General features: G+C 34.4%; 1 protein-coding gene across 7 annotated transcripts in view; it reads left to right on the forward strand.

Moving 5' to 3' along the window:
• Positions 1 to 205: 205 nt before the first annotated feature.
• LOC115455753 (protein NDRG3) overlaps positions 206 to 19359 on the forward strand; it is a 106411-nt gene continuing 87257 nt past the window's right edge. The window contains exons 1-4 of one of the 7 annotated variants that reach the window (XM_030184426.2): positions 10273 to 10675; positions 10842 to 11027; positions 11209 to 11395; positions 11870 to 11950. In XM_030184426.2, the coding sequence (XP_030040286.1) occupies positions 11214 to 11395; positions 11870 to 11950 (263 nt within the window). In that variant the 5' untranslated portion in view covers positions 10273 to 10675; positions 10842 to 11027; positions 11209 to 11213. Of the gene's footprint in view, positions 404 to 10271; positions 10676 to 10841; positions 11028 to 11208; positions 11396 to 11869; positions 11951 to 19359 lie in introns of those variants that run through there. The other 6 variants (XM_037444124.1, XM_030184427.2, XM_037444125.1 and 3 more) reach the window with 6 other exon arrangements.

The following is a 19359-nucleotide window of genomic DNA, read 5'->3' on the forward strand; positions in this document are numbered from 1 at the left end:
TATCTTTGAACGTTCTGTCTATATTAGCTTGGTGCAAAACAATCAACATGTCTAATTCTAAAATTATATGAAAACCCAAATAAATATCAATTGGACTTTGCAATAATGGCATATAATGGTCTCAGTCAATACGTTTTCCACTCGGCCGTCAAACGCTCGATTAACAATCAATGCACCACGCCTCTCAATTCATGCCATATTTGCTCGTAAACTACGCTTTGGAAAGGACGTTTGAAATGGACAATATTGCGTTTGAATTGGATGAAAACCTGGTGGTGGTTGGAGAAGCCGTCGCTGACCATGTCCCCCCATGTGTGGTGTACAGGAGTGGCACTTACAAATCCGTACCCAGGTGTGATGTTACTGCGTGTCATGCTGGTGTCGTGGTACCTGTTTATGGCTTGTAAGTATTTTATTAATATCACACAACGCTAGTAACATACTAAAATATGTTAGGTAAGTACTCTAATGATTACAAAACTTTATCAACATGTTTTTAATGTGTAATTATTATATTTTGCGCCTTTAATAGCTATATATCTATAAACAAAGATAAAACATTGGTAACTAGATTGTACAGGTTATGTTAATTAAACGCATAATATGTACTTATTTTGTACTTGCCTGCATGTGTTCTTCGATGACTATGAAATCATAACGAAATATAGCTATAGGTACCTCAACTATAATATTAATCTGTTCCCTTTTTAAGAATTTTATGATGCTCACAGAGGTATCGATTTGGCATAATTAGAGTTTGTTAAGGCGATACCTCAAGGTCCATTTTCATAAATTTTGTTTCGGCTTTAATCTGGGTAACTAAACAAGTATTGGCAAGTAAAGAATTTAAATTCACGTCTAGTTAGTGATTAGTTCTCGCAGTTGAAAGAAAAACGTAAAAATAATTAATAATCATGGATATTTCGGCCATTAAAATTTAATATGACGAAATTTTAAAGGCAGAAATATCCATGATTATTAATTATTTTTACATTTTTCTTTCAACTGCGAGAACTAATCACTAACTAGACGTGAATTTAAATTCTTTACTTGCCAATACTTGTTTAGTTACCCAGATTAAAGGCGAAACAAAATCTATGAAAATGGACCTTGAGGTATCGCCTTAAACTTAGAAATTTAATTAATTATGGTCATATTTCGAGCTCTTGGTAATAGCAGTTATAGATGTCAGGCCGTTTTAAGACCAATTACTTATACTGAATGGATTAAAACCAAAAAAGCGGTATAAATCTGAAATAAGTAATCCATTCTCTTGGTTCAAAACCATTGGTGTTGATGATTATGTTTTCCTAATTAAGTATAACATATTCTTGATTTTACATTTATAAACTGTGTAAAGATTTTTAAATATGTGGTTCGTCCGATCAATCGTAGCTATTTCTTAGAAAGTTATAAAAACTCTATTAATAAGTAAAAACTCTGTGTTGGGAAATATACTTTTTTTTCATTGTTATCAAACGATATAAATTATAATCAATTTGATTTGGTTTAAAATCAAACTTCCACTCTCGTCACTCGTCTTATTTTTGTTTTCGCAGAGAAAGTGCCTTATAAATGCAGCCAAGCCTTCGTGGGGGGCGACTGGTTAGTTATGTTGGGGTCACCGTGCCTAACGACCCGGCGTTGAGCTGCCTGGATTTCATCCCGGCGACCGCCGGACTGAGTCCCTAACCTATATACTAGTGATGGATTAATCAGTATTAGCACTAATTGTTAGCATGCTAACCCTCAGTTAGCATTTCATAAATTAAATACAGTTGCTCAATTTTCTGAAGTGCTAATTAATTCGTACGTTCAATAGAGCGCTTCGCAATAGCAGCGTAAGCAAACATTCTCCTTTGCTCAGGAATACTAAATGAATTCCGTGCTAATGCTAATCCTAACGCGCCTGTTTTTTGTAGAGGAGGGAACCAGAAAAAAGGCGCGAGATGCGTCGCTCAACCGAAAGACGCTCTGGACCTCATGAGACCTACCTTCCACGTTGTTGTCCATCCCGGGGGTCACCACAATATGCGACATGTACTACATAACGAAACTAAGGGCGGACGGTTCGTTACCGCCCGCCGACGATCCCGCGATGGCCCATATTAGTCGCCAATTTCTATTGGCAGGGGATACCGTGGTGGAATTTTCCAAACGGCCCAATCCATAGAACGGATTGCCAGCTCCATAATTAGTAACCAGTATATAGATAATGTTAGATTATTTTTTGGTTTATAGTGGATTTTAGAGACAGTAGGTATAATTTTTTGTTAAAATGTTTTTTCTATAAATTGATTAAAAAGAAACTTCACGTCATGACCAAAAATTGCCCAAAATGTATGTAGTGTAAACCATAGTTCTTGGGGACGAGTTTTATACCAATTAAAACGGTGTTTTTTGGGGTTTAATACTGACTGACTAAACGGGGCCAGCGGGGGGTCGCGCAGTTAGTTTGTGCCGGTTGAGCTCACTATGGCAAACCCCGGGATGGACAGCGGCGCGGAAGGTAGACTTCTTGCTGTAGACGCTGACAGCTTCCTTAGGTGCGCTGGGCTTGTACACCAACGCCCATCTCTCCCCATAGGAGATGGGCCGCACAAGACAGCTGCGGTCGACAACTTAGACACTTCCGTCGGAGGAAGCGTCCCTAATGCGCCAAAGAGGGCCAAGACGGAGTTTAAGTTGCTATGGTGTGCGCGGCGTTGTACATATCATGGTCCGCCCTCTGGAATGGGGGCGTTTGGAGAATTCCACCACGGTATCCCTTGCCCGTTGTAAGAGGCGACTAATAGGGGCCACGAAGGGGGTCGTCGGCGGACAGCAGGGGGCTGTCCGCCCTAGTGCATTTCTGTGCATCTTTTCCACATTTTTCGGTTGACCCCTGGGATGGACGTCAGTATGTAGTGGGCCTCATGCTGCTGTAGATGCCGAGGGCGTCCTTCGGTGCGCGGGGGCTTCTGAGATACCCCCTCCCATAGGAGACGGGCCGCAAGGAGGCACCGCGCAGGGGCGACTGCGGTCGTAGACTTAGACACCTTAACGTCAGAGGAAGCCCGCAGCCGTCTCTAATGCGCCGAAGAGGGCCACGGCGGAGTTTTAGCTGGTAGGCCGTGCATAGGTTAGTTGTACATAGGGTTAGGGTCTCGGCCCGGCGGTCGCCCGAAGGTCGTCATCAAATCCGGGCGACTCAACGCCGGGCCGTAAGGCACGGTTACCCCAGCATAACCGCTCAGTCGCCCCCCATGAAGGCTAGGCGGTAGTAATAAGGTACTTTCTCCGCGAAAACAAACAAAAAAAGCCCGTGCATAGGTTAGCTATAAATAGGGTTAGGGACTCGAACCGGCGGTCGCCCGAAGGTTGTCATCAAATCCGGGCGGCTCAACGCCGGGCCGTAAGGCACGGTTACTCCAGCATAACCGCTCAGTCGCTCCCCACGAAGGCTGGGCGGTAGTAGTAAGGGGCTTTCTCCGCGAAACCAAAAAAAAAAAAGGTTTGCCCATATGGATAGGAACTCGGCCCGGCGGTAGATAGTAAAATCAAATTCGAGCGGTTCAACGCCGGATTGTAAGGCGCAGTGACCCTACAGTCGCAGCCCAGTCGTCGTAGTATTTCAAATATTTGGAGCCGAGATATTTTGAAATAAATATTTGAAATATCTATGGCTTCAAAATACATTTTAGCATAAATATATTTAGCAATCTTATTATCGGGTGCGTTCTGAAGAAAATAATTGTTCATTCCCAACAAGAGGCTATTTTTTTTCTTTTTTTTTTAATCTGCCGCGGTTAGGAAGGAGGAGAAGAGGAAGGAGTAGGAGTTTGTTAGGATGGTTGGAAAGCAGAGGGAGGGGAGGTGTTCGCGAACCCTTATAGGCCCTTATATATAGGCTCAATGTTTATTTAGCAACCAAGAGGTATACACATTACACTATGTGCCTAGAGTTGCGGCCTAATGTTCCCCCGTGCATGGGCGTGCATTCGGTGTGAAGACAGAGCGCACTATAGTTGTTTCGAGGGGGAGGCTATTTGTTTGAAAGTACTTACTCACATTTATAAATCTAATGTTTATAAAAGGAAATTCTGCTCCTGCTGCTGCATCCTAAATAGGATGAACTAGATTAGTTCTATTCTATTTACTTTACCAAATACCTGACAGTATTTCGGTTTTTATTTATAAATAGGTAAAATAGTTTAAAAAAGCGGCGATAGGCTAGTTGGTTGTGGAACGGACTGCTGAGACGAATGTCGCCGGTTCAAATCCCAAGGGCACACACCGCTGACTTTTCTAAAAAATTACGTGTGTATTCTTTGTGAATTATCGCTTGCTTTAACGGAGAAGGAAAACATCGTGAGGAAACCTCCATACCTGAGAAATTGTCTATTAGGAATTTTCGAAGGTGTGTGAAGTCTACCAACCCGCACTAGGCCAGTGTGGTGGACTAAGGCCTATTCCCTCTCAGTAGTAGAGGAGGCCCGTGCCCAACAGTGGGACACTATATAATACAGGGCTGATAATATTATTATTATCTTGCGGGAAATCATGGCATGGGCCCAACACGTAGAGGCCCCTTTAAGATACATTACTCTACTCTTTATTCACCTTGCAAGTTCTCTCTCTGTCTGTACTTATAGAGGAAATACAGCCAAAGACAGCGTTTACAAAGTGCAGGGACGATGGCAGAAACGATGGGAATTATACTGGGTCTATGGATGGGATTTAGCTGGACTGGTTGCTGGGCTATCGATTGAGACAACGGGACGCCTGCCAAGTAAAATGTCTCAATCCTATGTATTCAAGGCAGACGGTGACTTCCCCCCACTACATGGGCATCTCAGAAGTGGCGTAAGCCGACGACGCAACACCGGTGTAGGAGGCTTAAGGGTATCGAGAGGTGTGCACCGATTTCACAATCGCGGGTCGCTGTCGCGTCCCGGAGCGGGTTTCCCCGCTATTACGTAGATTGAGCACTTCCATCCTGGAGCTGAGGTTCGTAGCTCTTGCGACTTCCACTCCTAGCCGGCCGGTTAAGGCAAGCCATGGGTCAGGGAGTCTCATGTAGCCCCCACGGAATCAAGGAACGCGGTGTCGCCACTCACGGTCGGCTCGCCACAAAGCCGCCCCAGCGGGCTTAAAATTATTATTATTATTAAAATAGTTTATGAAATTTTATATATTAAATACTTACAAGACCTAAAAATATTTTGTATTTTAAGGTCAGTCGGGGAAAGTGCGCCATAAAATTTTCATAGCTGAATTCAAAGCAAAATAATTTCTTTTTGTGCTTACTTAAGAATGTAATTTTATTAATTTAATAATATTTGGTATTTTGTGCTAACGACCTATATCCATTCAAGGAAATCAGACAGTAAATTTAAAATATTTTGCTCAAAGTAAAACAAAATGATAGTAGACGCACTTGCCTCCGGAAATGGGGCAAGTGCCTTATATAAATAAAATTCAGGCAGGAAGTTAAAATAAAAGGTTTAAACTATGTACTCACCTTACTGGTTTACAGAAATATGTTAAATATCTTGAAATATTTGATGTAATCTTTCACGGGGTCATCTCTGTTTTCAGGTCTAAATGACACTTAATAGAAAATGGCGAATAAATCGTATTAAAATGAACAGAGCCATTTATATTTTTTAGTAGAACTGTATTTCAGTTAGTAGCATAGATATAAGATTGCGGTAATTGTGTAACATCAATAGTTTTAGATTTTTTTAAGGCAGGTGCACTTAGCCCGTCGGCGCACTTGCCCCCCTGACCTTACCTATTTTAAATACATTCGGAATAGTACTTAAGGTTATAGCTTAAGGTCCATTTTTCATACATTTTGTTTCACCTTTAATCTGGGTAACTAAACAAGTATTGACAAGTAAAGAATTTTAATTCACGTCTAGTTAGTGATTAGTTCTCGCAGTTCAAAGAAAAACGTAAAAATAATTAATATGCATGGATATTTCGGCCTTTAAAATTTCGTCGTATTAAATTTAAAGGCCGAAATATCCATGCATATTAATTATTTTTACGTTTTTCTTTCAACTGCGAGAACTAATCACTAACTAGACGTGAATTTAAATTCTTTACTTGTCAATACTTGTTTAGTTACCCAGATTAAAGGTGAAACAAAATGTATGAAAAATGGACCTTAAGCTATAACCTTAAGCAAAGTATGTATTTTGCCCAACTGTAGATTACTATTTAAAATTTTGCGGATCCACATTCTAGCGCCATCTAGCGTCTACTTAAAAGATATCCTTATGAAACAAACTAAAACGTAGTGATTATATTTTATCTTTGAAGCAAACAATGGCATAGCTCCATCTATGTGAATATTATGAAAACTATTTAAACGTACTCTACGTATCACTTTCCATAACTGTAGGTTGATTCCCTATGCTACTCGCGATAACACACCGTAAACGCGTGTTGTCAAAACAAGCTCTAAACACAAACGCGTTTCATACACGCGCCACGATGTGTAATTGAAAAATAGGTATTGTGTATGCCGTACGATAGGTTGTCTATGCTTAATATTTTTTATATTACGATGTGTTAATGCGTTCAGAAATCTTTCATCCCCTCGAACCGGCAAGTATCGGTTTTTTTGAAAAGGCTTTTTTGTTTGTATTCGTGATATTAAATGATGTAACTCGAATAAATCACTGCCAAACTTTATTTAATCCCATTTTTGTATATACTTAAATGTAAGAAACATGAAAGGAATATAAAAATAATTTAAAGAAATTTCTGTAGACTGTGATTGTTTTCAAACGAAACAATATCACTTCAAAATGATTGTCAAATGTCAATGTCATAGACTTATTTACTTGATTTGTTTACTAAAGCCACATTTTAAAAAAATGAATTGAATTGATATATTTAATGCTACTGAAGATTTTACACGAATGCTGTTATATGAGTAATAGTAAATGCTGTTGTGCTAATGCAGTTTGTGCTAAATTGGCGCTAACAACGTATATTAAGAGGAATTCTACGGACCTTCCATCATAAAATTTGTTGCAAAATCGTTAAGGCATTAACTCAATTTTTTTTTATTTAGTTAAATAATGTAACTAGGATGCCGTTTATCTGATGATAAGCGATACGACCGCCCATAAACAGTTACAATGCCATCCGGAACTTTGAATTGCAAAGCACTATGTGACGTTCCACAGTAGGTTTTCAGAATGAGATAAAGATTTTAGGTCTTATAAAGTAATTACGCTAGTTACAATTTCCTCTAAACTGGTACACATCAGTGCATGGACACAGTTTAACTTGGCTATAGAAATAGACATTGCCGTAGACACCTTATAACTATCAAGACAGACATTCACATATAACAGACTTACCACCAATAATTAAAATAAGTGTATATTGCCTATTAAACGTTATTTTTAAAAATTTATAGCTCTATTACCTAATAACTTCTATTAGCCGCTCAACCGGCATTAATCTTTTTGGAATAAAAAGTACTCTATTCAATCCACAGCTCACTGTCTGAATACCATATTTCATACACATTCATTTAGTTATTAAGGTGAAACTGATTAATTAACAAACATTCAAACTCATGTATAGAAATTTTACTTATGTTATCTAAGACTGAACAACAAATAAAAAATAAAACAAAGATAATGTGTTGTTAAAACTGAGTATATTTTACTATTATTTATTTGGAATATCTTGCATTACATTCACTATCCTGTAAAAGTAAATAATTTTATTATTACATTTGATATTATCAGTTTTGTTAACATTAGCATTCCATGTAAGATGCCTTTGGTCTCCTAAAATAAAAAAGGAAGTGTTTGTACAAACAATTTTAGATTCAACATGATTACATACTTTTGTATGTAATTGTTTAAAATGATTGGGATTACCTACATGAAATTTTTGCTTTGTTTCCCTGGATCGATATTCACATTTTGAAGATTTTGATATTTATTTTAAAGCTGGCTAAGCCCTTGATTAAGACGTCACCAATTACTTATAACAACAATAATGTATAACTTGTAAAAATTTCTTCAATAATCTTTATTGTTATCAAACTTTATAGGTACAAAACTTTCACCACAAAGAAACTACATAGTATTAATTGTAATGTACATAATTAAGAAAACATTGTTTAAAAAGATACCTTCATTAGTGTTTTATATTTGTTTGCCTATTTATTTACTAATAGAAATATTACATCGAAGTAATAAAAAATAAACTTTTTTGTTTCTGATAACGTAGAATATTAAATTTGAGTTTTCACGATGTAAAGAGGATACTATCGTCAATAGAAATTATACAGTCGTTGTATCTAAATAATTAATTTGTCTAAACGCGCATAGACGCGCTGGATTGCCGCACGTTATTTTGACAATTCGTAACATGCCCGTAAGGCGGATGTGTCACACCTCATCGTGTTCATGAAATGTCAAATTAGCATCCAGAATACTCTTACACAGTCATAACACGAAGTTAACGAAACACGCCGTGTTACAAGTTCGACATTGTCGTAGAGAATCATGCCCCTGTACCTATAATACGGATAAGATAAAAAAATCCGCAAGATGGCTCAGCTAGGATATAAATGTACAAATGATACCAATTTCTTTTTATTCTAACCAACAGATGGCTCTGCTATGATCTGAAATAGTTATAAACTATATAAACATAAGACTACATTTTTATTAGTTAACAAAATTGGAATACTTATGTACTTAACTATAAAAATTTGGACTAGGCGTATCAGTCTGAAAATTCTTTTTATTTTATATTTATTGTAATTAAAGTTTGGTGAAATCTGTCCAACTCCATTTAACTAAATAGATTGCGGCAGATCTTTCAAATAATGTTGTCTAAAAGAGTACAGCAAAAATAAATTTATAGCTAAAATTATTATCAAAAAAGCTTCGGGGTTGAAACCTACACAAAAAATATTCTTTTATTTTATAGGTAGATACTTAGATACCTAGTTATACTGGAGGTAAATTAATTATTACTTATAAAAAATATATAAAACAAAAATATTCTTCTAATACATTTTTTACAGCTGTTATCTAAGTAACTGGTAAAAATACTTTAAGGCGATACCTCAAGGTCCATTTTCATACATTTTGTTTCGGCTTTAATCTGGGTAACTAAACAAGTATTGGCAAGTAAAGAATTTAAATTCACGTCTAGTTAGTGATTAGTTCTCGCAGTTGAAAGAAAAATGTAAAAATAATTAATAATCATGGATATTTCTGCCTTTAAAATTTCGTCATATTAAATTTTAAAGGCCGAAATATCCATGATTATTAATTATTTTTACGTTTTTCTTTCAACTGCGAGAACTAATCACTAACTAGACGTGAATTTAAATTCTTTACTTGCCAATACTTGTTTAGTTACCCAGATTAAAGGCGAAACAAAATGTATGAAAATGGACCTTGAGGTATCGCCTTAAAGTAGATATTGATTACATATTAAGTATCGAGAATGATGTGTATTCTGTAGGTAGGTATCTATTCGCTAACAAAAACCGTATTAGTTTATCGCAAGTAAGAAAAATATTTTATTGCATCGCGTTTGTGTACTACCTAAGTGCTTAGAATAAAATGAGAAATCATTTTCAATTACTTATTTGCCATTTGCCATTACTAATAAATCAATTTTTGCTTCACGGCATCCTACATATATTACAATTCCCTTTGATGGCATTTTAAAGTTTGGATTATATTTTTCTTTTTTTTTTATGGCTTCAAGCACTGTGTTGCTGTGCTACGCCATGGATTATATTTATAGGTAAGTAATCCTTTGTAAAATAGGCTCCTACTGCTTTATAAAATTTGGATAAGCCCCATGACATCTGTCAGGTGTCAAAGTAACGTGTCGGGTTCGATTCATTGGGTTCGATCAATGATAAAAGTTTAGTCATTGGTTTCAATACTAATTAATAAATGATTAGTGAAGTATATAAGTGTAGATTTAGAATTGGATTGGCAAAATGGCGATCTAGTTTTATAGTGTCTTTTTGTTTTGTATCTGCTATTATTACTTGACATTGACAAAATTCCGATAAACGGTGGCAGCCATAATATAAAGGAACAAGAAGAAATGTTTAGAATCAATTATTGTTATGATTCTTATCGATACAAATGTTTAGCAGTAATAATAATATGTTTTTTGCCAGAGAGAGAGAAAAAAAAATGTTTTATTCTTTTATAGATTTAGGAATGTATACTTAATTTTATAATTTTTATAATGATTATGATTTCTATTTGATTTATGTTGGTTATTAAATCCATAATTTATAATCAGTAATTAGGAGCATTATTATCCTGCAATGGCACCATTAAGAAATTCAATTTAAATAGATAAATTGCAAAGATACTAAAAATTAAATTTTAGGCACTATGTGGATGTCTTTTGCCTATACGACAACGGCCAGGAAAAATAAATTATATGTTCCATCTGTCAAAACTCAAAAATAGAATTTGCGTTAAACTTAGAAGTTGGAATTCTGATGTTTCCGTGAATCAAAAACAAATGCTATATCTATGAGACCCTTTAAAATAAAAACAAGAAGACAGTGTTAAATTAAATCTTCTAATCGCTTAACGATTTATTGTAAAGTTACAAATTATAACAGATTTAAGATAATCAGTGATTAATTTTGGTGTAAAACAATCAGGTAAGCTCAAAGTTGAACATTGTCTTACAAACTAGTTTTATGAGGTCGGTTTGATTTTGTTCAAAAAGTTAGACACAGCCCGCGGCACTTAAATGCTTTAAAATTTCCCGGTTTTACGGTATATAAATTGAATAATTGACGTATTTACATACGCATGCGCGTGCAGTACGCTACGAAGTGAACAGTGAGTCGGACCGTACCGAGCTTACTCCGTGTCTGGGAAGTCAGCAGAGTCGGTCGGTTACTTAGTTGTCGTCAGTTTGCGAGAACTGCGGTTAGCGACATATTGGGTTCTGATATTCTCGACTGGCTAACCTACCCCCCTCAGAAAAATCCGTACCAAGTACAAAAGGTAAGAAACAATATTTTTAGAACTTACTGTGAGACTTTATTGCAATTTGAAACATTACCCATAAACTTTAAGTCACTTTTCAAAGTTATCAAAACTATTAAACTATTTTAATTTATCACTTTGAGTAACACCGCATGTCTTTGGGCTGCATGGTAATTGCTGCTTTTTTGTTAAAATTAAGTTGGCATGCCTCGAAGTTTGCTGAATGGTGCTTATTATGTGGTGCTGGACGAGGTGTACAGGGACACAACACGGCCTATTAAAAAGAATGATTTTAAGAGAATCCTTCGTTTTGGAGGTACAACTCGGAAGAGAATAGAGCCGCTTTTAAATAAGTGTGTTACTGATATAGCAGGTGTCTTTGTTGAGTAAGTAAATGTGTGTTAGACTTGTGTTTGTGTCTAGCGTTCTTCATCACAACATTAACTCTCTCTACATCTTGTCTACATTATTTCATATACTATTACTAGCCAAATTGCGTTTTTTTATATCTGTTTAGTGTATATGTAGTAAGTTTTGAAGAAGCTATAATTGTGAATCTACCGTTCAAATCAATAAATGTAAATAAACTATTTATCCGGTTTAAAGTTCCAAAATATTTTACTGTGTATAAAAAAAAAGTTTCTTCAAAAATGCTTTTGGGTATTTATTATTTTTCCACATTTATAATGTAGCATTCATACTTTTTTTTATCACATTTTATTTTATTATTTATATTTACAAACTTTGCCACTTATTTAAAACTAATTCTTTTAAAAAATATTTTTTAATTATATTTTGATAATTAGTTGGAATATATATAATATAATTTTATAAAATACAGTACAGTAAACTTATTTCAGGAAGAAAGTCCTGAGTGGAACAGTAGAGCTGGAACCAACCAAAATGCCTTCCCACAATGCTGAAGAAACTGCTCTGCTTGGGTAAGTATTTCAAAGTGCCATGGATAGATTGTGTTAATGGTGTATAGTAAAGTAATAAAATTTATCAATTGGATTTACAAGTAAAGCTGTTTTTATATTAATCATTTTTGGATTGAAATCTCACGTATGTTTTTACAGCATTCTAGCACTGTTTAGAACAGGTTGATAATTAATATGCCAGATCAGAATAATGTTAAATGATACTTTAAATCCACAAATATGAGGTATATGCTACCTTACTAATGCTAAACTTTGAACGCTATTCAACCATAAATAATCAAAGTTAATAATTTCAAGGAATAATTAATGATGGCTACCTATCATTAAAAACTTTGCAGCTCTATATAAGGTCATATTTTTTTACTGTGTTGTTTATCATGATTTTAAATTGACTCATAGTTGCCAAACCAAATGGGTTATTGGGATAAAAATTTTATTGTAAAATGCACTTTAAATTTTTTTGCACTCTGGAATAGCTCGCGAATTGCTACTGTAAATTGAAATTCCCTAAGTTGTTGTTATCAACGAATGTTTTACATCCAACTAGTTGACCCGACAGATGTGCTGTGTTAACTATGAACACTGAATTATCAACCGATCCATCTGTGTTGAAACGATTTTTGAAGCGCGCATTCTGCAATTCGCTAACAGTTATCTCAACATCTTTATCAAACAACTGACAGTTATGACAAATTAAGTTTGTAGTGAAATTTTCTTATGTTCCGCCCAACATTCTTAATTTTTTCTTTCATACGAACCTGCCAATAATTATTAACATAATAAAAAAAGGATTAGAAATTGTTCCAGCCGTTCACGTGTGATACGATGACTGTAGAAAAAAATTTACAGCCAAAAATCATTTCACTTTAAGTAAATTTCTATCACCATAATATGCTAAATGTTTGTATATAAACTTTTACTCGCAACTGTCCCTATACCAAATTCCAAAAACAGGTGTGCAACTACCGTTCTTGTAAATTTTAAGGACAGTCAATGTAATTGCATTCTTACACTTAATACCAGAGTGACGAGTATAGCTTAGTGCTATACACTTTGTAATGTTAAATCCGGTGCGATGTTTATTAGCAGATTACAGTTACCATTAGGTGATTAAGGTGTTGGTTTTGTAGTTCTGTAAAAAGTACAATAATTATTGTCATATTGCACACACCCTTACACATTTTATGCCCAAAGACCTAGGTGGAGTCGCAGCTGTTGGAACCCAATTTTCGCCACGTGTATTCCGTCCCATGATATGATAGGGGGCGAGCTTATCGCCATATCAGGCGCAAATTTCAGACTCCGGGCTGGTACTGAGTAGAAAAACCCAACATCACTTTGCCCGCCCCGGTAATCAATCGCACCCGAGACCTCTGCACTGCAGTCGTATCGTAACACAATTAAATTGTATTAAATATATTATTTAATGAATACATATATTATTTGATATTATTTTAAAAAAGACAAAGAATTTTATTTTTTATGCCAGCCCCTCTTTCTGTGGGTGGGTATCGAACCAGCGTAATTTCGTTTTACAGCCGGCCTCATAGTTCACTGCACTGTAAAATCCATTAATTTTGTAAAATTTATCGCCATCGTAACTACATTGTTATATACCCGATTGTATAATAAACTGATCACATTTACTAACAAAACAAGCTTAGAGCATATTGAGATAATGAACTAGAATCTGTTAACGAATCACTGTGAGGGAAAATCAGTTCACGTCTTCCGTCTTACCAAACTCAAATGCCAATCGAGAAGCAGCCAATTAGAGCAGAAAATTTCGGGAGCATTCGAACTCTTGAACAAAAGATAAAAAAATCAAAGTCATGAATTTCCTCGTACTTGAGTGACCTAAATAAAACAAAGTTTTAAATTGACCAGATAGAAAAAGCATTAATCGCGTACAATGTGCATTATTGTGCATGCATTAAAGGAACCTCAGACGGTCAGACGGTCGCTCGATGTTCACTGTAATACCTTAATTAATAGAAAAGGTAATATGTCATGGCTAGTTGACTTAATTACATGAAAATTCTTCTTTATCATAATTTCACTAGCCACTATAAAAATGAAATAAGAAATTATTTCATGGACTTAATTACAAGCAATGCAGTCTTTCTAAGTAGTGTTTTTGTATTTATATGTATATTCAAGAATTATTTTTAAGTTGTTGGTTAATTTCAATTTAACATTGTTTTTGTATATTTAAAGAAGTAGGGAATCATTACCAGAAACAGATTTATTGTAATATTAAAACACGGATTGGAGAGAAGACTACGTACATTCCTTGTGCTGTAATAAGTATTAAACCATATAGAAAATTTAAATATTTTTAAAATTGTATCGGTTCTTCGAGTCAGTTTTTCTTCTGTTAAAAATTTTCTTTTTATTATCGTTTATTATTTATAAAACACGTCTATTTGAACCCAATACAAAGAGAAATCCTTATACTAGTCTTTTTTCGATGTTCAACATCAAACAACAATATTTTTAATAGTATGTTAAAGCTATATTGAACCTTACACAATAAGAATTATCAAAATAATTCAATCAATATTTCATTTAGTGGAGTTCCTTTTGCATTTTCGAGGTTCAAGGTCTTAAACCTATTTAACTAAAATTGGACAGTTACGAAGCTATACACAGTCCAATGCAAAAATAATAATTTAAATCTGAAAACAAACAAATAAATAAATTACGACGTAAAGATCACTCTTTTAGAGCCGGTTGTTTGTTTCTATTTTCTATATTTATTCCAGCCAAAAAATCTGTATGAATATGAAGTATTGACCCAATTAGATTATGATTTCGTTTCTCAAGTTTTCTCAACTGTTTATGTTGTAGCCTGATCCTTCAATATCACACAAAAATGTAACATCCCCTTAAGGCGCTCCCCGAGCAAACGGCTTTGAGCAATTCGATCTATATTTTGCGCCAGTTATTAGCGGAAATATGCAGACGTACGAATAATTACATATTTTTTTATTATTTTAAACTATCAAAATATTCTTTATGAAATTGTTTATCTAATAGTGTTGGTTGTAAATTAAAATGATGTGTGCTTTAGGAGGAGACGCATGGAATCAACAATTTTAATGGCATTTGTATTATGAAATTAACGAATCAATAAGCACACATCAAGAATTTTAAACTATACATTATTATGATAAGAAAACTAACTCTGGCTTCCACCAACACAAATTGCCAAATGATTATTTCCTGTCTGTGTGTTCTTTCGTTTGTTTATTAGTGCACATCTATAGCACTCGGGTGTGATGTAGCTTACTACTAGCAAAATAATTAAAAATCGGTTTAGACGTTCCCGATATTAGTGCGTTCAAAAAAAAAACTATTCAGCTTTATATATTAGTATAGATTTGGTGTAATTCGATATGTCACAAAGTTTTCCGTTGATTTTAATGTCATTTGTAGAGTGGTTCGTTACTAGGGTCGCTATAAATTGTAGGAATGTAAATGGGCAATAGAAACATACCAACAATAGATATTATTTAATGCTATGAAAACTAAAATTATTATTAACCTGAAATCAGAATATAGCCGAAATTCGGTATTCATTTTATTCGCCGTTCAGTCCGCTTCATGTGAAGTGTCCTTTAGACTATCGTGCTTCAACCTTGTTAAATATTACAAAACATTAATATAATGTTATCAATTTGTTTGAATGTAGCCGAGTTGAAAGTTATTTTCTCTTTAGTTTGCTGTTTCTTTGAAATAAGATCTTATTTGTAAACAGCATTTTTTTTACAAATTCGTTATTGCTTTGTACATTTAAGTTCTGAAAAGCAAATTCTAAATTAGTTTCTGTTTGCAGTAGCACCTGCGGACATCTCGGTTACGTATATATCTTACAAGTTACATAGCATTACGCTGTTTCGTTTTTAGGGGTCGACATAGGTACTATCACAATAAACATAAAATGTTAATGTATAAAAGAGTCTATACCAAAAAACGCTTATAATCTACTTATTTAATTGGAGTTAATGAATATTTCGCATTTTAGGCCAAATTTCGGTACTAAAATGTAATATCGTGGGTATAATTTTAATAAAATGAAATAAAACATTTTTATTACATCACATGAATTCAGTCAGGCGTTTTATTATTGGTAATATTAACAGTCTTTCTCTTACCAATAGTTAAAACTTTTCATCGAATAACGAACGTTCCTTAAGACAAAACTTGGTAAAACATTTTACAATAGTTACTTACATCAAACAATTGTTCAAGAAATTTGATATCGAATGAAATAAGCCAATATCTAAATCCCTTTACAATAACTATTGTCTGCCAATAATGAAGTTTTCTTTACTCCAGTTCACGAGCACTAAGGTACATAATGTAATTAGCGTCCATAAGTAGTAACTCATATAATGCTATATTGTTAACGTCCACTTGAAAGTCCGTTTAGGGAATAAAAAGTAGGGAAATAATTCCGTTTCCCATTAGTGAAACAATTTCCAAAATTGGATCCGTAATTTCAGAGATTATTAACGTTATATGCAAACTCTGTCTGTTCCGTTATGAATTATAAGATTAGTATCCATAAATTTCCAGAATATTAAAAAAAAAAAGGTTTTAAACGGGCCAGCTCGACGTTGAAATTATTTGGAATGTGATATCTCGTTTTCACATTTTAATCATGTGAATATTTTCTAGCTAGCTAGAAATGTTTAATGAAATTCCAATTAGCAAATTCATCGTGAATCATGATGCTAGTATATGATATTTGCTCTTTACTCCACCTTGCTGTATTTATAAATGATTGTACTGTGGGTTGCTAACACAAGGAACACACCCTATAATGAAATCTATTTGTTGCGGAGCAATATTGTAATGCATGGGCGTGACGCTCCCTCGGTGTATTGGGTACAACCAGGACACTTCGTAATAAAGATGCAACTGCATCTTTAAGAAAATTATCAATATAGCATTGGTGGATTCATCGATGACATCCCTACATGCCACCTGGGCCGATATTATCGACATAAGTTAACGTTCTTAAAGTCTATGCAAATTATCCTTCTTCTTGTCCTTAGTCCTTTTGGTCAAAATTTGACAGCAAATTTCGGTATAATTGTAATTCGTATAGATTGGATTTTACGATAGTTAATTTTTGTCGTGGTTATCTATTTTAAAAATCGAAGCCGAGCAACAAAATTCTGATACGATAAGAGTATAAGAAGAAGTGTCCCCGAAGCCGACGCGCTCTATTGAAAATACAAGTGGTATTTGAAAAGTGTAACCCGAAATAGAAATGACACCAAAGATCTTCCGAATCAGACCAAAGCAACTAAAAAAAAAACAACAAAATTATAATGATAATATTCAGGTATTTATTAGGTCTAGGCCATGAAGGCCTTTTGAAACTACCAATTGATTAACTCATTTAGAATGTTAAGCCTTATTAGTTCTAAAATCTGAAGTAACTCAAAAAGTATTTGAAACTTAGATTAATATATTTTATCGGTAAGAATAGTCCAAAATTATTGTCTAGAATTGTGGAAAATGAACAGTATATTGATTTTTTACCCTTCTGTTGTCTTATGATTATTCAGTTTACCCTCAATAGAAGTGAAACCGTTACTTTTTCTGTACAATGACCTTATACAAGGACAGAGGGCATCGAATTTTTACATACTTTTACTCGGGGTGATAAATATTCAACAAATTTCGATATTATATTCGGTAGGTACACGTATGTTTGTATAATATTTTTAACGTGTGTGTAGTAATATTTCTTGCTAAAGGAATCTTTAATCTGAACACAGTATTGGGTAAAATATTTACGTATTTATCTCCAATTTTTTTTGAAATTTGCATTAGTGACATACCAGTAAAACTTATCCCTTATGCGTGTTGTTGTGTTTACTTTTTAAAATATTTAATAATGGTCAACACTTAGTTTTAACAATTATACATCTATGTTATTTCAAACAATGCCTTATTCTGCAATTTCCGCATATCCTAATACAAAAAAAAAAATCCAGCTTTTTAAAAAGTGGACCTAAAATTTTTTTGTATGTGATAGTTTCGACCAATATTGACTTTCGGACGGTGCTTAACTTTGCAAGTTTGTCGTGTCGTAATGTAACTCGTGGGTGGGTGAAATATCTAAATCCAAATATTGAGAAATACTTTCACGTGGATGCGGGATGTGAAAGGTCATGACTCTGAAGGAATAACATGTGTATATTTATCTTCGCTTGTCACCCCACTGTATCAGAAATTAAAGTCGTGGCATATATAGTGGGATAAAACATGAAGATGGTCCGGCATAAGAAAAATCACGTCACAATGCAGAGACATTTAGCTATTTTTTTCTTCGGCCAATGAATATATTTATACTGTGGAAAATAACAATTTTTCTTTATGTACTTACTGATTTTTATTTATAAATACAAATAATGAATTTTTGCTACATTATACCTACGTAATTTTTTCCTCACTCATGTATAAGTATGGTTGTAAATGTAACCAATTATTTTTTTCTTCTAAAATCCCTGAGATTATATCAAATACATACCAAAAAATCAGAAGTAATTTATATCCGGTGTATTTAGAAAATATTAACGATTTCGCATACTCGGTTGATGTCTAATTTTGTCCACAAGTACACCACGAGGCGAAGTGAGGCCTCGGGTATTAGTCGGTAGGGCAGGGCGCAATACTACGTGACTTTGGCCGGATGTCCTCATGCTACCTGAAACTTCACAAAACTGAGTTGAATATAAAGCAATCCCATTTTATAATTTTTAGACGTTCTCCCTTCTATTCCATTTTATTTTTATTTTTGGTTAGAATGTAATGTGAATATACACAAATAAATAAAACGGACTAACAATTATAAGCCTTAATACACAACAAAAACTCACAATTTCTTTTAAAAGATAGAAGTTTTGTTTTAAATCCATTAAGGTGGGTGGAATGGCGATCCATTCGTGATTGTGGGAGATATTTGTTGACACGAGAAGTTACACACACGAGAATTATAGGTCATTGATTCATTCGTCTATCTCTAGCATTTGGATTCCTAAGACGCATCTAGTCTTTCTGATTGATATATCATATTCATTATAGGAATCGTGTTCAAATCAAAAATTTTATAAACTGCATTCGAATTTGCTTTTTTGTGTTATCTTTACCCTTTTATCTTACTAACTCAACGTATCAATACTAACAGCACATAGTATACTATAGTACGTGCCACACCGCGGCTACTTTTACATAATACGTTATATTCTCCAAGGAATTTTTTGGAAGCCCTCGTTGGCTTTGAAAATGATGTTGCTCGAATTTAGGTAAATTACAATCGACTTGCACAAAGCACATGCTGCGCTCTCATAGTAATGAGTACACTAATATTTTACAAAAATTAAATATTC

This window comes from Manduca sexta, chromosome 27, assembly GCF_014839805.1.
Source record: "Manduca sexta isolate Smith_Timp_Sample1 chromosome 27, JHU_Msex_v1.0, whole genome shotgun sequence".
Classification (NCBI taxonomy): domain Eukaryota; kingdom Metazoa; phylum Arthropoda; class Insecta; order Lepidoptera; family Sphingidae; genus Manduca; species Manduca sexta.